General features: G+C 41.9%; 1 protein-coding gene across 1 annotated transcript; it reads left to right on the forward strand.

Moving 5' to 3' along the window:
- Positions 1-3283: 3283 nt before the first annotated feature.
- LOC144673009 (phthioceranic/hydroxyphthioceranic acid synthase-like) lies at positions 3284-17828 on the forward strand. Its single transcript, XM_078535008.1, has 6 exons — positions 3284-3341; positions 8670-8823; positions 9357-9517; positions 9848-10051; positions 11929-12110; positions 12246-17828. Exons 1-6 carry the CDS (start codon positions 3284-3286, stop codon positions 17826-17828), a joined length of 6342 nt encoding a protein of 2113 aa, XP_078391134.1.
- The last annotated feature ends 2557 nt before the right edge of the window (positions 17829-20385 follow it).

A 20385-nucleotide genomic window follows, 5' to 3' on the forward strand; every position in this document is an offset into this window, starting at 1 on the left:
TGGTATCATGGATTTACAAGCATTGTAATAAATGTTGATGCATTGTAAACATATGATTCATTGTACTTTATAGCTGGGTTTTTCTTGTTGCTGCTTGTGTTAAATGCCTGTGTACAGCACCCCCACCGTTTTCCCCTTTTCAAGGGCCAAGTCAGGTTGGGTCCATTCCCCTGAATCGTGCTTGTGCCTGGAGGCATCAATCTTTGCCAAGGCCCTTGGGAGCCATGTGCAAGAAGCCTCCCATGCACACTGTTTCTTTCCCTCCACTGCCTTTCTGTGTCTATAGAGAGACTTTTCTCTTGTGTTACTTTCCTTGACCAGACACCAGAACTTGAGGGGAGATCGGTTAGAGACCAATAATGTTTTATTTAAAGTATATAAAGTTTGCGATTCAAGGCACCTGCTTTTGGAATAAAGCCACAAGATTCCATAGGTTTTGAACAAATAAAATCAAACTTCACTATACAAGTTCAGAAAAATAAAACAATTTACAATGTGTATCTTATACTCTAACATTCAGGGTAAGTATGAGGTACATGTGAATTAACGGACAAACTACACATCACACTACAGAGTAAATGACAGATGCAGCCAAGACAGAGTCCATGGATTTCACAAAAACCCACCCAGGCATCAGTAAACACCAAGTCAAGCAATCTTGTTCAAACTCTGTCTCACGAAGGATTTCCAGATTCACCTTTGAAGATCTGTCCTTGGAATTTGCTTCAAAAGTTGCTCACACTCAGATGGTTTTTATAATGGCCCACCTCACAGGGCTTCAATCCCGCCTTCTGAGATTCCATCTCCCTGGATTCTCGAGTCAGCACTTCAGCTTTTATTTACTGGCGTAATTTCAGCTCTTTGCTATACAGTTAGCTTCATTGAGCTGGTACTGCCCCTGAGTTTCTCCAAACTCCTGTCTCCCAGCTGCATCCAGCTATATATGGGCTTCCCCTAAGCCTCCTTTGTTTACAATGGCTTCCTCTGGGCCCTCTTTGATTACGATGGCTTCCCCTGAGCCCTCTTCTCAGCTCTTCAGAGCTAACAGCAGCACTTTGGCTGCATGGTGCTTATTCCCCCACTCCTGACTCTCCCAAAACTAATTGACTGCCTCAAGAACTGTTCACTGATCCTTGAACTGATCTGTTGACCCATCAAAACACTCCCAGTGGGTCCCACCCTTGTTGCTAGGCAGGAACAAATGTAACAAGCATTGGAACATTCTCCACCTTTAAATGTTACAATCTCCACAGACTGCTAATTTAGCACACAGGGATCCAAAGATCAATGGATTTCATGACACTTGTCAGGACAGGTTATTAGAGTTCCCCTTCAGTTGTACAGTTGAACTGACTTCCAGCATGGCTCACCTGATGACTCTCCTCCCAGCCAGCATTTCTTGAGCTGGACATCAAGGGTGTGCACTCAGTGCAGTGTCTTAGCATCAGGATGGTGCATGTGAGCCTTCAGGCCATATCCAACACCATCTACCCTCTTGCTGTAATCCACGTCCTGTCGCCCCTACAGCATTGATTCCCCTCCGCCGCCGCCACCCCACCCTCCCCCCCTCCCCCACACCACTGGCCTGGTGTTACCTTCACCCTCCCTTATGTCACCCTTCAACCCACCTCCATCACACATCAGCCCAACACCATAACTCTTCAACTGCCTTCCCCCTCCAATGATCCCACGCCTGTCATGGTTCAAATGCCCAGCCTTGTCCTACCCACCCCTAGGATACGCGTACACCTCTGTCTCCCCTCCAACCACCAAAACTGGCACTTTACCCGCCACAGATGGACTCTCACCCTCCCACCTTACTGCATCCCACAGCCCCCTCCAACAGTTACTGTGCCCTCCCACCACCAGTACCCTCAGTTTGCCCCCCAAGATTCCTCCATCGACACCACAGACCTCTCCCTCTGAACCCTACCCCCTTACTGTACCCTGCATTCTCCCCCACACTGTCCCCATTTCCCCCCCATCACTGTCCCCCTGCTTTCCCATGGCCCCTGCACCACTCCGGTCCCTTCCCCCCACACCTGCAAGACTCCATGATTCCATCCACTCCTCCTACCCTCCCCCCCTCCAGCCTTCCCACCCCACCACCCATCTTCTCTGCCCTCCCTGACCCTGTGTTCCAACACACACCAGCCCCACCACCCCCCTCCCCCACAGAATGGGCCAGGTTGCGCCTTACCGGTAAGTCCGCAACACGGCGTTGTGATGGTGATCCGGTCAGAAATACCGCTGGCAGGCTGGATGATATGCTGGGTGGTGGGGGGGTGGAAGAGAATTCCAGTTGGGTGCCCATTCACGTTCCATTAATTATATGCTAAGCAGGTTCCCGACAGCCTTCAGAGGGAATAGCGAACCTCCATTATCCCGCCGTGACGGGACCGCAAGTTTCTGCAGTTATTTCCTGCCATCGGGAACTCTTTTTTTTCCTTTCATCCTGTCGTATTCTCCACCCCTGCCCACCATGAACCTCACCGCTGGCAGGGGCAGAAAATCCCGGCCATAGAGCACAAAAGCGAGGAAGTTATGATCAACATCTATGAAGCACCCGTTTGGCCTCAACGGGAAGATTGTACCTAAACCTGGGTGCTACACTTTAGGAAGGATGTGAAGGCTTTTGCGAAGGTGCAAAAAAGGTGGCTCCAACGATGACGGACTTCATTTATGAGGATAGATCAGAGACGCTTGGGTTGTTCTCCTTGGAGAAGAGACAATTAAAAAATATTTGATAGTGGTGTTCAAAATCATTAGAGATCTAGACAGAGTAGATAGAGAGAAGCTTTTCCCTTTGGTGGAGGGGTTGGGAACCAAAGGGCATCCATTTAAAGCGACTGGCAAAAACATCAGAGGTGTCATGACAAGATTTTTTTTTACACAGTGAGTGGTTAGGATCTGGAATGCATGGCTGGAGAGGGTGGTGGAGGCAGGTTCAATTGTGGCTTTTGAAAGAGAATTGGATAAGCACCTGTGGATAGAAATCTTGCAGATTTACAGGGAAAGAGTGAGGGAGTGGGACTAGCTGAATTGCTCTTGCAGAGAGCTGGCACAAACTGAATTGGCTGAATGGCCTCCTTCTGTGGTGTATCCATTCCATGACCCTATAATTCTAAGTCCTTCTTACATTGTTTTTATATTCTTGCATTCTTAATGAAGTCATGAAAGTCAAGAGTGCTCTCTGCAACCTGATAATAACCAAGTATTATTTGAAAGAGTAATAATTTTGCTGCATTCTCCTTTTTTCCCAATAGACACAAACAATGAAAAAATGGAAAATAAAGGTGAAGAAATAGCAATTGTTGGAATAGGATGCAATTTTCCTGGAGGTAGGTAAATGAGGATTGGAAATATAAATGGTCGTTAACATTATTATACATTGCAGATAAATTAGGGTAGACTTTCCTCTTCTGCTTGAGCATAAAGGACTGCTTACACACAGCAATCTGAAGAAAATCAGGTGAGAATAATCACATGGCCTTTATGGGACCAATTAATTTTCTGTTCATTTAATTTAATAAGCATGCAGTTCCGCCTCCCCTGTCACTATCTATGTGTGACCTCCTTTATGCCCATGTCATTGAATCATAGAGGTCTACAGCACAGAAAAAGGCCCTTCGGCCCGTCGAGTCTATGCCTGTCAAACATGTACCTAACTATTCTAATCCCATTTTCCAGCACTAGGTCCGTAGCCTTGTTTGCCATGGCATCGTAAGTGCACATCCATATACTTCTTAAATGTTATGAGGGTATCTGCCTCTACCACCCTTTCAGGCAGTGAGTTCCGGATTCCCACCACCCTCTGGGTGAAAAAAATCTTCCTCACATCCCCTCTAAACCTCCTTCCCCTTACCTTAAATCTATGCCCCCTGGTTATTGACCCCTCCACCAAGGGGAAAAGTTCCTTCCTATCTACCCTATCTAACCTCCGCATAATTTTGTACACCTCAATCATGTCCCCCCTCAATCTCCTCTGCTCCAGGGAAAATAACCCCAGTATATCCAATCTGTCCTCAAAATTAAAACTCTCCAGCCCAGGCAACATCCTGGTAAATCTTCTCTGCAATCTCTCCAATGCAATCACATCCTTCCAATAATGCGGATTCCAGAACTGCACACAATACTCTAGCTGTGGCCTAACCAGGGTTTTATACAGTTCCAGCATAACCTCCCTGCTCTTATATTCTATGCCTCGGCTAACAAAGGCAAGCATCCCATATGCCTTCTTAACCACCTTATTACCTGTCCCGCTATCTTAAGGGACCGGTGGACATGTACACCAAGGCCCCTCTGATCCTTGGTACTTCCCAGGGTCCTACCATTCATCGTGTATTCCCGTGCCTTGTTTGTCCTGCCCAAGTGCATCACCTCACACTTATCCTGATTAAATTCCATTTGCCACTTTTCAGCCCATCTGATCAGCCCATCTATATCCTCCTGTAATCTAAGGCTATCCTCCTCACTATTTACTACCCCACCAATTTTCGCATTATCCGCGAACTTACTGATCAATCCTCCTACATTCAAGTCTAAATTGTTTATATACACCACAAACAGCAAGGGACCCAACACCGATCCCTGTGGAAGCCCATTGGACACAGGCATCCTATCACAAAAACACCCCTCGACCATCACCCTCTGCTTCCTGCCACTCAGCCAATTCTGGATCCAATTTGCCAAATTGCCTTGGATCCCATGGCAATACCTTCATTATCAGTCTCCCATGCAGGACCTTATCAAAAGCCTTGCTGAAGTCCAAGTAGACTACGTCAAATGCATTGCCCTCATCTACAAACCTGGTCACCTCTTCAAAAAACTCAATCAAATCGGTCAGACACGACCTCCCCTTAACAAAACCATGCTGACTGTCCTTGATTAATCCCTGCCTCTCCAAGTGAAGATTAATTCTGTCCCTCAGAATTGCTTCCAATAGTTTCCCCACCCATGTATAATATAAATGAGAGAATTATACAGAAGTTTTCCATTTACACACAATTTGTATATTCAACATTCACTTTCAACTGGGGAGAATAGTGAACATGCTAGAGCAGGGCACGGTTAGGTATGTTTCAGTGAATCAAATGACCTAGGATCAATTGGTGCCTCCTTACTGCTCTGGTGACAGCAAAGGTAAGAATAGTACATCTCACACTGATTTTCAGACACTGGTGACTGTGATGCAGGCTGTTGTTTCTCAGCTATCAGGATCTGACAGCTGCCATTAGACCAGCCAATCCACTGATAGTTGGGGAGATTCAAGACTCAGTACAATGGCAAAAGCCATTGACCTTCCTAAAACTGTCATCTCTCAGAGCAGTGATAGATGCTAATCCTTAGCCTATCCCCTTTAGAGAATCATGAATTAGAGGAGACAGCATCAAAGTGCCTACGCACGTGCTCCAGAGGTACATCCAGCATTGTCTTTCTCCTAGGAACCTGTGGCGTGAAAAGAGAATCATCTCAGTCCCATGACCCTTATATAGGGCAACAGCAGTCTCTTGTGATCATGGACCTCTGTTTGCATATTGGGCAAGTGCCAGAATATCAAAAAGAAAGGCACCTATAGGAAAGTGTAGGTTGGCTTGTGTTCACTTTGCATTTGTTTTTCATTCAGATTAGAAGGTTTGCACAAATTTGGTGCTGACTTATTGAATCAAGTGATGGCGACATGGTCATATGTGATGACATCCGTCTGTCTTGGGAGATGATGGACTGTGCCCAGGGCGATGTAATTTCTGTATTGAACATTGCCTGTTGTGGCTGTAAAGGCTAATTTGTGAGTGGGAGTGTCTTCCACAGCTGGCACAGATGAATAGTGTTGGCCCGAGGTTTTTCCTTCAAGCAGGCCCTCTTTTCTTCTTTCTGGGCATTTCTTTGATTCTCTGCTTTTTCCACACCCTTCCCAAATGCTTATCTCTAAAATCTAAAGAGGAAAACACAAAAGAATGGAAAATCCACTCTGCAAACAAACAGCGTCTGATGTCCCAAGCAGACACCAGTGGCTGCTCCTCCTCAGATAAGAGAGAGCAAGAAAGCCATCACCAAAAGAAAAAGTGACAAAGTACCAAGGTGGCAAAGTAGTCGAAGGGCTGCCAGCTGATAAACACTGGAGGTGGCGAAGGGCCCAGGGACACCTGCTGTGGGTCGGCAGGAGCAGCAACGTTACCAATGCTCCCTAGCTTCAGAAAACTAGGAGCAACAACATAACCAGTACATCCGAGCTCTGGGAAACCAGGAGCAGCTATATCCTTGACAAGGAACAGAGTGGAACAACAGCAGCACCTGAGAATAATCCGGACCTCCATGGGTGCATGTCTCCCCCGATGTCATCCAGTCAAAATAACACCTCCAGGCCAGAGCAGGAGTGGTATCACAGCACTGTGAGTGTACAACAGTTTGCAAACACCATGGGTATGCAGAAGAACATCCAGGAACTTGAACATGAATAGATTTTTGGACTGGTAACCTAAAATCTTTAAATGGGTTTTTGAATTGCCTCTATCAATGTGCGGAGAATTAAAGCCACTTCATGAAGTGTTTTCATCTTTAGTTACCTGGCCAACGTCAAAGCTGACCTGCTGTTCCTGCAGGACCAAGGAACACTACCTCGGCAGCTACAGACATGGTCGAGTGGATGGTCCCGTGGGCCATCGATCTGGTCAGGAGGAAATGATTGCCATTCCTCCAGCCTGGGTACCCTGCTGCGGGGAGGCAACTTCACCTTCACTGAAACTAAGGAGCTGGTGGGTGGTCACCTTTTACCAGATGCAATGTACAAAAATGCTCCCCTAAAATTAATTAATGTGTATACTACAGCTCTAAAGAGCGAGTAGCTGGCCATCCTTCAGCAGCTCCCACTGCTGCTGGCGACATCCAGGCTGGTTGTTCTGGGCAGTGACTTCAAAAGCATCAATGCAGCCTGATGATCCAGCAGGGATGACGCCTCACCCAGACTCCTGATGGAAATGGTAAAAGGTGCCAAGCTGCACAACATCTTCAGTAACCCTACGGATAGAGCGCAGTGTAAATACTTCTGGTCGCAGCCAGATGTGTCTGTCCATTTCAGGGTAGACATCCTGCTGTGTCCTGAGCATTCACAGTCAGATCTACTGACGTCAAACCAGTATTCTTCCCTGACCACTGCCTCCTACTGGCCAACTACCATTTAAAGAAAAACCAGAGGGTCAGCAGGGGGACATGGAAACTGAATGTGAAACTGAAAATATTGAGGAACTCAAAAGGAATTTCAAAAGTTGAGAACCATGAAACTCCTCTTTGAGTCCCCAACACACTTGTGGGAAGTGATCAGCGTGAACATCAAGGGTTTTTTCATCCTCAAAGGTGTTCAGAAGACGTGAGAGGTTGGGGGGCTGGTGGGGGCGGGGGGAAGAATGCGGCCCTGTGGGAATAGGAAATGGTGGATCCAGTAGGATGCTTCCCAGAGCAGACTGTCAAAGTCATTTGGCAAAATGCCTCATTGCCAGAACTTTCAAACAAGGACCAAGATGTAGCTTGGCTGATGGTGAGAAGTGCACTCCTATCAGATCCTACATGAATGCCCGAAGTCTCTGGGCCATCGCATGCTGTTCTTGGAGCAGCTGCAATGGGCAGGAGTCCGTCACACATCTCCTTCTTGAATGTGCCTTTGCAAGAAAGGTCAGGAAAGAGATGCAATAGTTTTTGATGAGGTTCATCCCAAGCAGCGCCATAACACAGGACTCTTCTGCTCCACAGACTGTTCCCAGGGACGCACACCGAGACACTGCTGCTGGAGGATCATCAACTCAGTGAAAGACGCTTTTTGATCTGCCTGAAACTTGTTGGTCTTCCAGTGCAAAGGGCTGTCCATGACTGAGTGTAGTAGACTGGCACATTTCAAGGTCCAGGACTACGTGCTGAGAGACGCACTAAAGCTTGGGGCAGCCACCGCAAAAGCGCAATGGGGAAAGGCCACCATCTAAGGCCTTTCAGCCATAGTGCATTGAGGGGCTGAAACTATGTAGAACCCCTCGGGCTGTCCGCCGGACATTGAATGTACATAGTAAATATCATGTGTATTGCAATTGTATTGAGGTACCTAAGGGTGCAACATGCTCTATGGAGAAAAGTTGAATATTGTTGCACTTTACGTAAAGACCATTTTGAAATATTTTGGAATGTCCTTTTAGATATTTTATGAATAAAGTATATTTTTGGAAAATAAAATGTGAGCATTGGCCATATGGGCAAGTTACAGGACAGCCATCATAACATACGAACAAGGAGCAGGAGTAGGCCATTCAGCCCCTTGAGCCTGCTCTGCCATTTAATAAGGTCATGGCTGATCTGATAGTAACCTCAAATCTGCATCCCCCCTACCCCTGATAACCTATCACCCCCTTGTTTACCAAGAATCTATCCACCTCTGCCTTAAAAATATTCAGACTCTGATTCCACCGCCTTTTCAGGAAGAGAGTTCCAAAGACTCTCAACCCTGTGGGAGAAGAAGTTTCACCTCATCTCTGTTTTAAATGGGCGACCCCTTATTTTTAAACAGTGACCCAATAATGATGCAGTAACCAGTGATGCTGTTTTCCTTCAGACAATTTTACTAATGTATTCAGAATGAATTTTAATACAGGTGATTCCTGTCTGAATTCTTGTGTTTTATTTATCAGGAGAAGGCATTGACAACTTCTGGAAAGTTCTTCTTGAGGGAAGAAACTGTGTAGTAGATATTCCACCAGATCGATTCGATACTAAATTCTGGCATGACACAGATGACAACATAGCTGGAAAAATGATCACGAAGCGTGCATGTTTTATCGAAGGGTAATGTATCAAATATTTTACAATAATAAATTCAATGATCAGAGTATTAATGATTGTAAATCAGTAAAGAATAATCAGCCAATTGAAATGTTTTATTCTCAATCTTGAGATCCATTTGAACTCAAGGGGTAAATGTGGCAAAAAAAAAATTGACATAATTAAGAGGTCAAAGAATCTAACCATAAATGATAATTAACTCAAACCTCTCTGTTCCTACGTCTCTTTAAAATTGCGCCATTTTATTTTTACTGTTTCTCCTTGTTCTTCCTTTCAAAATACATCACTCCACATTTCTCTCCCATTTCTAATTAGTCTGCACAGGAGCGGTTTTCTGGGCAATTCATTTAACTTCAGCGGTAGAGCCACAGAAGCTCTGGAATAACATTAAGTAGCATTTCTGCCCTTTTCCTGAGTTTGCACAACTCTTCAGCCGAAGTTATAGCCAATGAGCAGGAGAACACTCTACCCATTGTAAGTTCAACTGCATGTTAACATAAGTTAACATAAATTTTTCATTTTTTTAAACTTACCAGGTTTAATGAATTTGACCACAAGTTATTTAACATTAACCAAACAGAAGCCAACAGTATGGATCCACAGCACAAACTTCTGTTAGAGTGCACATACAAAGCATTTGAAAATGCAGGGATGCCTATGGAAGACATCAGTGGCAGTCGGACAGGAGTTTTCATTGGTGAGTTATATCTGTTACATGGGGGAGAAAAACACTTTGCCCCTCAGACTTGTCAACTAGATCATAGATAATTTGTACCTCAAATGCATTTGCCCTTTTGATACCCTTACCAAACAAAAATCTCGGTCTTGAAAATTTCAGTTCACTCAGTGTACACAGCTTTTTGGGGGAGGGAATTTCCACTACTCTTTGGATGCCCATGTACAGATTTCACTTCATGCTAGTCCATAAGTACAAAAGAAATCAAAATGATTTATTGTGAGCACAAAGATATTCCCCATCAATACTCCTAATCAATGTATGACACTTTATTCTTCACTTTTTTTCCAGGACTCATGAATCGTGACTATGAAGGGATTCTAAATAGTGTTGCCAACAAAATCACCCATTACAATGGGACAGGGACATCAATGAGTATAGCTGCAAATAGGATTTCTTTCACTTTCAACCTTACAGGACCATCATTGGCTATCGACACAGCATGCTCTTCATCCCTTGTTGCTCTACATTATGCTTCTCAGGCCATCAAGCAAGGTATGGGAAATTATTTCACTTTCTAAATAAGTATATAAGAACAAAAGAAATAGGAGCATGAATAGGTTAAAATGTCTGCTCTCATGCTTACAGGTTAATTTCTTTTCGCAGTACAACCACACCCAGGCTTAACTAATTAACTAATGTAGTGCTGAGAAGAGTCAACAGAGACACATAATCAAACACTGAACAACTGAAAACTACAGATGCAGTTGTCCTGATGTGTGTATGTGTATGGGGTAAGGGCGTGTGCGTGCACATGTGTGGACTAAGATTATTTTTGCTGGTTCATTCTACTGTTTCAGTGAAGTGGCCCAGTGCATTAGATACAGTAAATATCCTAGACGCAGGCAGTCAGGGCTTGTCTTCTCCCCAACCCAGGTTGCTCCAGTGCAGTCATGACAGTGTCATGTACCTGTTAATGTGGACGGTCACCTTTTTGTTTTCCCTTAAAACATTATACTGTGCTTTGAAATGTGATCAATTAGATTAAGATATACATGAATTGCCTGATATATGTTAGCTCTTCACATCACAGAAGAAAGTAAAAATGCTAAACGGTGCCCTGGAGTACCACAGATACTGTTGTTAGCTCCACATATGTCGCTTTGTCAATATTTGCACTATGAACCAACTACTCTTACCAAGTTTGGGGTGGAACTAAAACCACAAGGGACAGAAAACATTGGGAGTTGTTTATAGGCCACCAAACAGCAGTGATAAGTAAATCACAGTATACATCAGGAAATTAGACATGTAACAAGAGTAATGAGTAATCATGGAGGATTTCAAATCTACATAGACTGGGTAAACATTAGTACTAATGTTGTGGAAGATGAATTATTGGAATGTATGCAAGATGGTTTTCTGGCGTAGTATGTTGAGGAACCAGCTAGGGAACAGGCTATTTTAGATCTAGCATTGTGCAATGAAAAAGAGCTAATTTAATCTCGTTGTAAAAGAGCCTTTAGGAAAGTGACCATAATATGATAAATTTTACATTAAGTTCAAAGGTGGTGCAGTTTAATCAGAAACTAGGGTCTTAAATCTAAAAAAGAAATATGAAGGTATGAGTGGCAAATTGGCTGCAGTAGATTGGGAATTTGTTAATAGGTATTATGATATATAGGCAATGGCTAACATTTAAAGAATTAATAGATAGTTTACAACAAATACATTCCTCAATGCTGAAAAATCCATCAAGGAAAGCATTCCAACTGTGGCTACTGAAAGAAATGAGTAAGAAAGGGAAAGCGCAGTGTGAGTAAAGTAGTGAGAAACCTAAAAACAGACTGTAAAAACTTCTGCAGAAAAAGGAAAAGATCAGGAAAACAAATGTGGGTCCATTACAAGCAAGAGCCGGGAGAATTTATAGAGGAATATGGAAATAGCAAAGAAACTAAACAATACATATCCACAACATTCACTCCCTCCACCACCAGCACGCAGTAGCAGCAGTGTGTACCATCTACAAGATGCACCGCAGGAATTCACCAAGGGTCCTTGGACAGCACCTTCCAAACCCACGACCGCTACCATCTAGAAGGACAAGGGCAGCAGATAGATGGGAAAACCACCACCTAGAAGTTTCTCTTCAAGTCACTCACCATCCTGACTTGGAAATATATCGCCGTTCCTTCACTGTCACTGGGTCAAAATCCTGGAACTCCCTTTCTAACAGCACTGTGGGTGTACCTACACCACGTGGACTGCAGCGGTTCAAGGTGGCAGCTCACCACTACTTTCTTAAGGGCAACTAGGGATAGGCAATAAATATTGGCCCAGCCGGCGAAACCCACATCCTGTGAATGAATTTTTAAAAAAAGCTCAATTTTGTCCACAAAAAATTTGTTCAAACTCTCATTTTTATCTTTCAGGTGATTGCGAGATGGCTGTTTGTGGGGGAGTGAGTTGTATCATTGAACCAAGAGTCAATGTAGCACTTAGCAAAGCAAAAATGATATCACCCGATGGAACGAGCAAGCCATTTTCCAGCAATGCTAATGGGTACGGAAGAGGAGAAGGTTGTGGAATTCTTCTGTTGAAGAAGCTTACAAAGGTAATGCATAATTATCACACATTTTACTCTACATTATTATCCAAAATAGGCACTTAAATATTGATATTTGTAATTAAATTTGTAATTATTTGATATCTGTAATTAAATTGCCCTATCCATTAATCCTGTTAACAGGCACAGAAGGACCATGATCATATTTGGGGAGTAATAGTCCGTAGTGCAGTCAATCAGGATGGTAGGACAGTCACACCCATCACCAGACCCTCAAAAATGCAGCAAGAAGAGCTATTGCGAAGTATTTACCCCAGAAACGTTGACCCATCACAGATTCAGTACATGGAAGCTCATGGAACTGGAACACCAGCTGGTGATCCTACAGAAGCCGCTAGCATATCAAATATTCTTGGGAAATCCAGGCATTCAAACTTACCTCCACTTATCATGGGTTCTGTCAAAGGAAACATTGGTCATACAGAGTCAGCTGCAGGAGCAGCAGGTTTAATTAAAGTGCTTCTCATGATGTATCATGAAAAAATCGTGCCGTCGCTCCACTACTCTGAGGAGAATTCAAGCATCAATGCAAAAGCTTTGAATCTGCACATTCCTACCAGTGTGAAAAAATGGGAAGAAGATTTGATGAAAGAGAAGATGGCAGGGGTCAACTCATTTGGATTTGGAGGAACAAATGCTCATGTAGTAGTAAGGCAGTACAGGCAAGATTCTGTTCATAACTGTGTACAAAAACCGTTAGAAATATTTGTGCTTTCTGCTGCCTCCCAGAATTCAGTTAAGATGATGATAAAAGATACAAGTCACCAAATAAGGGAAAGTGATGACATTGTGCTCCAGAACCTGGCATATACATCTGCTTGCAGAAGAAGTCACAAAAATAATAGATACAGAAAAGCATTTGTGGCATCTTCCATCAGTCATCTACAGCAGCAGCTTAAATCAGCCACAAATACTGAAGTAGCTCAGATAAAGACAGGGGTAAAGCTAATATTTGTATTTTGTGGCAATGGTGTTTTATATCGAGGTATGTGCAAACAACTTCTACAAACAGAAGCAGAGTTCAGAACACAAATTGAAAAGATAGAACAAACACTCAAGCCATACACAGACATCAAGTTACTAGATTTAATTCAAGATGACTATGCTGACTTCACAAAACCAGACATAGCACAGCCAGTGCTATTTGCTATTCAGATGGCAATTGTATCTCTTTTGAAGTTTTGGGGAGTGCAGCCCGATGTTACCATTGGCCATTCAGTTGGAGAAGTTGCTGCAGTATATTGTGCTGGAATACTTTCATTACAAGATGCTGTAAAGGTGCTTTACCACCGAAGTGTATTACAGTCAACAGTAACAGGAGGGAGAATGTTAGTGGTTAGCAATTTACCCCTGTCAACAGTGTCAGACAAGCTTGATTCATATTCAGGGAGCCTGTGCATTGCTGCATTCAATAGTCCCTCATCATGTACAGTGTCAGGTGACTCCAAAGCAGTAGACAAACTATACACAGAATTATCCAGTTCATTTGGTGACAAAAATGTATTCCTTCATATTTTAGATGTCTCAGCAGCATATCACAGTCACTTAATGGAACCAATTTTAAAGCAGGTGGAAGAGAACATAGGCAACTTAGAAAAACATGAAACAGAGACAAAAGTAATTTCCACTGTTACTGGACAATTAGTTTCAAGGGATGACTGTGTTACGGGCGAATATTGGGCCAGAAATATTCGCGACCCTGTTGCTTTTGAACAAGCCATAAGAGCTGCAGTTGCAGACGTGAAAAGCGCTGTGTTTGTAGAAATAGGTCCAAGAAGGACCTTACAAAGGTACATCAAAGAAATTGTAGGGAATGAGGCTCTGGTTTTCCCTGCAGTACAGCCAGATAGAGATTATGAAACACTGCTTTCGGTTTCATCGAAACTCTTTGAACTAGGGTACAATCCTAACTGGCAAAATATGTATGTAGAACGTGAGACTGCTCCAACATTGTACCCCTTCTATAAGTTTGATCGTACTAAGCTTCAGGTCAATTTTGAAGACTTTAGGCAAAGTAATGAAAATGCAGCATCTATCACTCATCCCCTTCTCTGCAATTCAAACAGAGATGGCAAAGAATACAACTACAACCTAACACCAGCAACAATGCCATATATATTGGAGCACAAAAACAACAATATACCTATATTACCTGGCTCCATTCATGTGGAACTTGGCTTAGCATCTGCCCTGGCAAGTTTTAAGCCAAAGATACCGCTCACTTTGTGCCAAATCAGTATTACGTTTTTGAATCCCTGTATTGTCCAATCAAACTTAACTGAGCTCAAGGTACAACTTAACAAGGAAGATAAAGTGACCAAGTTTATTGTTTTTGCATCTACTGCCACTTATGCTAAGGGAGAGGTTCATCAAGTAACAGAATGCATTGTTGAAGAAAATATTATCGCTCTCCAACATATTTTGCAAAGGGCTAAAGAAAAGATAAAGGCAGAAGACATCTATGATGAGCTCTCTTCTTTAGGTTTTCAATACGGTTCAGTTTTTAGACACCTTGGGGATGTGTTTTGTGGGGACGAGTTAAAGGAAGCTATAACATGTATTAAGGTACCTGACGAGATTGTGCTGCAGATGCATGATTACCACATTCATCCAGTCATTTTAGATTATTATATGCAAATGACAGCTGTTGTAGCAATGAAAATGTCAAGTTCTAGAGCAGGATTCCCGACATTCATAGGGAGTTTGACAGTGTGCCGACCAATGCAAAAGGAAATGATGATGTATCTGAGGACATGTAAAAATACTGCAGAGTTTTTTGAGGTCTCTGGGGGGTTTACAGATTCAAGGGGAGCCCTCATTGCAGAACTAAAAAATGTCAGAATTACATTTCTTAACCAACAAAATTCCACAGAATTCAATAACCTTTTTTACCAGAATACTTGGGAGGAAATTGTTCACTTTCCCATACCTTCCAAAGGTATGGTTCATGCTTCTGCCCCCAAATCATTGGTCTTTGCAGATAACTGTGGAATTGCCAATAGCCTACAAAGGTACTTGCACAGTCAGTCCTCATATATTCCTTACCAGGAACCTAAGACATTGATGCACACAGAAATTACCCAGGTTCTAAGACAGCACAATATAAATGATTTGAGCAGCTTTGATGAAGTGTTATTCTTGTGGGGAATGCAAAACTTAACTGACCAGAACAGCAAAACAGTGGTGGAGCATATTAGCAGCTGCTGTGAGATTTACCGTCAAATCCTTCAACTAGTTGGAGGGAAAAAATCCAAAAAGTCTATCAGAACAATCACGTTCAGGACATCAGAAAAAACAGTGGATCAAATCACTCCAGGCTTTGCCTTATGGGGTATGACCAGATCATGTGCCGCAGAACTTCAAGAGGTTACCTTTCACCTGATTGACGTCAGCTCTGCCCATGATGCAGACATTACAGCATTAGCAAATGCAATTACGTTGCCTCAAAATTACCCTGAAGTAATGATTAGGCTAGGAAAGATGTATACATCCCACATCACACGAATGCCCAGTAAAATTTCTGACAACATTCACAGCATGGTTCCTTACTCTGCTTTTGAAAATGTTAGTTTCCAAACAATGGATCCCTACAAAGTTGTAAATTTCCATGCAAAGCCACAACAAGGCAAAATGAATGAGCCAACAAAACAAACTGTGCACATTAAAATTGATAAAATTTGCATCCATTCGTCAGATTACTTTCCAATCAGTGTATCAGATATGAACTTTGGACGGACAATGTACTGGGACAAAACTATGAAAGATGGGCACAAACTACTTGCTCTAGACTTCAGTGGTACAGTAACAGCAGTCAGCAGTGATGTAAAGACCTGTAAAATAGGAGATCACATTGTTGCATGTTACCCAGTTGCTGCATTTTCAACTGTCACCCTTTCTGCATCCATTTGTTACAAAAGCAGTAAAATTCCAATGCTGAAGCAGACACCATGCGTTTCGTATTTTATACTTGCATGGGAAATACTACATAACATTTTGCCTAGAGCTAAAAATTACAAAAGCTTGGCAATTGTTTCCATGGCACCAGAATCATGTTTGAGTAAAGTGTTGTCCCTGGCAGCTAATAGGTTGGGCTGGAGAGTTCAAATTGAACATAATGACTTTTCACCTGCTTTTATTCATTCTGATGCATTGCTTTTCCTGCCTCCTTTTAAGACACCCTTAGTTGCAAAGTATGTCAACAGCTCTTCTGCTAAACATGTTGTTGTTCTCTTTGACAACAACCAGGTGCTTGACACTTCTCCAAACATTCCTGGTTGTGAAAAGGACAATGTTTATGTGCACGTTTTGCAGGTAGCTAACATATTTCAGAAGGGCTATCTTATGAAATCTGCACATGATGTTTACAAGTGGATGAAATCAATGCATTTAAAAAGGAAGCAGCTTGATTTACCAAAAATTAACTTTCAGCAAGTGATCTCTAATGTGGTTGAAGGCAGGGCCGAGTCATACTTTACCTGCAAAGTTGTTTCAATTGTAGACCTGAATAGCACATGTGCACCAAATAGTAGTATGTCAGAGATACAAGTGTATCACAACCAAAAGCAACTTTTTAGAAGTGATGCTGCATATATAGTGACAGGGGGACTTACAGGGCTTGGCTTTCAGACGGTAAATTTCATTGCCTCACATGGTGGTGGATATGTCATTATTCTGTCAAGAAGCAGCCCATCTAATGAGAAGCAGGGAGAATTTAGAAATCTCTGGAACTTGTTTGGGACTATTGTAATTAGCATAGCCTGTGACATTTCAGTGCTGTCAGATGTTGAGAAAGCAATCAATGCCTTTCATCGCTTCTTTCCGAAGATTACAATTAAAGGAGTTTTTCACAGTGCTGTTGTATTACATGATGGCTTTCTTCAATCTCTAAACAAACCATTGTTTGAAAAAGTTCTGAACCCCAAAATTGCAGGAGTTCTGAATCTTCACTGTACAACGCAATCCCTCCAGCTGGACTACTTTGTATGTTACTCATCGATTGCATCATTTAGCGGAAATTCAGCCCAATCAAACTATTCTGCAGCAAACTCGTTTCTTGACTTCTTTATCCACTATAGGAGAAACCAAGGGCTTGTAGGGCAATCTTTAAACTGGGGTGCATTAAACCTCGGCCTGTTACTCAATAAGGATAACACCCAAAGATTTCTGGAATCAAAAGGGATAATGGTTATGGAAGCTTCAGAAATTTCTGAATGCCTTGAACGCTGCTTGGTACTGAACAGTCCGCAACAAGCTGTATGTAAATTTAATTTCTCGAATTTATATAAGAATGTTGTCTCTCAAAATCTATTCCTCAAAGCACGATTCCTTTCACTTGTACAGGAGGAGATCAGTAAAACACAGCTCAATCAAGAGCAAGTTTTATCTAGTAATTCAGCAATGACACCTGAGCAGTATGTCATTGCATTGTTGTCTGAAGTCAGCAATGCTGACCCTGCAGAGTTTACGAAAGAGTCATATCTTTCCAGCTTTGGCCTTGATTCCATGCTAAGCATGACAATACAGAATCGCATTTATCAGGAGAAAAACATCAACTTGCCACTGGTAACATTTCTTGATCCAAAGACAACAGTACGTACTGTGGTGTCACTGCTTGAAGAGAAAACTGCTATCCAACCACACTCCGGAAAAACAACCCTGCCACTGAATAAATCTTTGAGTGATACACTTGAGTACAGCCAGTTGTAAAATAATTACTGTTGGTTGCACAGATGAAGGAGAAAGCACTTTTTCCATGTGTGGAAAATAGAAATACTTTTCCAGCAATTCCACTCAGAATTGTTACCCCATGGTTCCTCAAACAGTTAGACAGTTGCACAGCTTATAAATTGTAAATGCTACATCACTCAAGCAATAATTTGCACTATGCTTCATAGTGAAATATGAATATTATACCACAGACATTTGCAGAAGTCTGCCATGGTGATTAATTCATGCAAACCTCATATTCTAAGAGTCAGTAAGGACTTACTGGCTTATTGCTCAATAGGAGGTGATTAATTTGTGTTCAGCTGTATTATTTCTCTTAATAAGCTTGCTTCTTTTATTTTTATCTTTCTGCATCAGAGGAATTTTAAAAGAATGTAACAACACTTGGAATTCTGTATAGAATTTTTGTATATTTATGTTGCAAAAGAATGTTTACAACTAATGAGGTCTGTACTGTAAATAATTCACCAACAGTATCTGTGAATAAGTATGATTACATGGAATGATAGTATGTTTCAAATATTTTCTATTAGAATATTCTATCCTGTTAATAATGCAACACACAATATGTTTTTAACATCATTCATCATTTAAGCATATTTTCACTAAATGTCAAGACCTATTCTGAACATTGCTCTGGAATTCTAGCTGAATATCTTGTAAAAGTTATAATGTTCTTAATTAAAGGGCTAAGTTAAACTGTTTCAATATTATGATGTACAAGAATATAATTGTGAATGTTCTTACCAAACTGCAATGCAAATAAAACATTTGACTGTTGGAAATACAACTGAATTCTAATAAGTTCTTATGATTGTTAACTTAAAGCCGGAAATGGGTGGTTTGGATGCTGGTTTGGGTTGGGAAACAGATTTATCACACTTAAAACCCCCATCCAACCCAAACACACTTGTTTTCTCAGTTAAAATCCAGTCCTGGGTCTCTGTGCAACAACGCAAAACATGCACTTCCATCAAGGCTGGTGGAAGAAGCTTCCAGTCAAAGCAGACAGCTGATTAATTTGAAATATGTTAGTAATGTAGAAGTGCAATTTTGACTTCCTCCACATCTTCTCCCAAGATCAATACCATGAGAATGACAACCTAAATCAATCTCCAGCACCCAAGAATCTAAGGCATTTAACAGCACAGATAAGTAAGCTTGATGCATTAAGATAGTTCTCCAGAAGCGCCTAAATAATAGAATGCTTTACTTAATGCATGAGAGAATGCATGTGAGGATGATATCAGGTAGAAACGTGGAATGACACACTTGGCAGAAATTCATCAAGACACCAGAATTCTTCATTGGGATGGAAAGTGACGTAGTCTGATCTGAAACTGAGGTCCTAAATCTTAGCAGGGGAAACTACAAAGGTATGAGGCGTGAGTTGGCTAAGCTAGATTGGGGAACTTCATTAAAAGGCGGATAGACAATGGCTAATATTTAAGGAACAAATGCATGCATTGCAACAGTTATACATTCCTTTCTGACATAAAACACAACAGGAAAAGCAGCCCAACCATGGCTAACAAAAGAAATTAAGGGTTGGAATGGGTCCAAAGAGGAGTCATATAAAGTTGCTAGAAAAAGTAGCAAGCCTGAGGATTGGGAGCAGTTTAAAATTCAGCAAAGGAGGACCAAGAGATTGATTAAGAGGGGAAAAATAGAGTATGAGAGTAAACTTGCAAAGAACATAAAAGCAGACTATGAAAGCTTCTGTAAATATGTGAAAAGAAAAAGATTAGTGAAGACAAATGTAGGTCCTTTACAGTCTGAAAGGGGAGAATTTATAATAGCAAACAAGGAAATGGCAGAGCAATGAAACAACTACTTTAGTTCTGTCTTCACGGAGGAAGACACAAATAACTTCCCAGAAATACTATGGAATTAAAGGTCTAATGAGAAGGAGGAACTGAAGGAAATTAGTACTCCTAAAACAATAGTGCTGGAGACATTAATGGGAATGAAAGCCAATAAATCCCCAGGGCCTGATAATCTACATCTCAGGGTGCAAAAAGAGGTAGCCATGGAAATAGTGGATGCGTTAGCTGTCATCTTCCAAAATTCTGTAGATTCTGGAGCAGTCCCAGCAGATTGGAAGGTGGCAAATGTAACCCCACTATTTAAAAAAGGAGGGAGGGAGAAAACAGTGAATTACAGACCAGCTAGCCTAACATCAGTAGTAGGGAAAATGCTAGACTCTATTATAACAGATGTGATAACAGGGCACGTAGAAAATATCAATGGGATTAGACAAAGTCAACATGGATTTATGAAAGGGAAATCATATTTGACAAACCTACTGGAGTTCTTTGAGGACGTAACTAGCAGAATAGATAAGGGAGCACCAGTGGATGTGGTGTGTTTGGATTTTCAGAAAGCTATGGATAAAGTCCCACATAAGAGGTTAGTGTGTAAAATTAAAGCACATGGGATTGGGGGTAATATATTGGCATAGATTAAGAATTGCTTAGCAGGCAGGAAACAGAATGTAGGAACAAATACTTCTTTTTTGGAGTGGCAGGCAGTGACT

The sequence above is a fragment of the Cetorhinus maximus genome, unplaced genomic scaffold, assembly GCF_964194155.1.
Source record: "Cetorhinus maximus unplaced genomic scaffold, sCetMax3.hap1.1 HAP1_SCAFFOLD_196, whole genome shotgun sequence".
NCBI classification, from domain to species: Eukaryota; Metazoa; Chordata; class Chondrichthyes; order Lamniformes; family Cetorhinidae; genus Cetorhinus; species Cetorhinus maximus.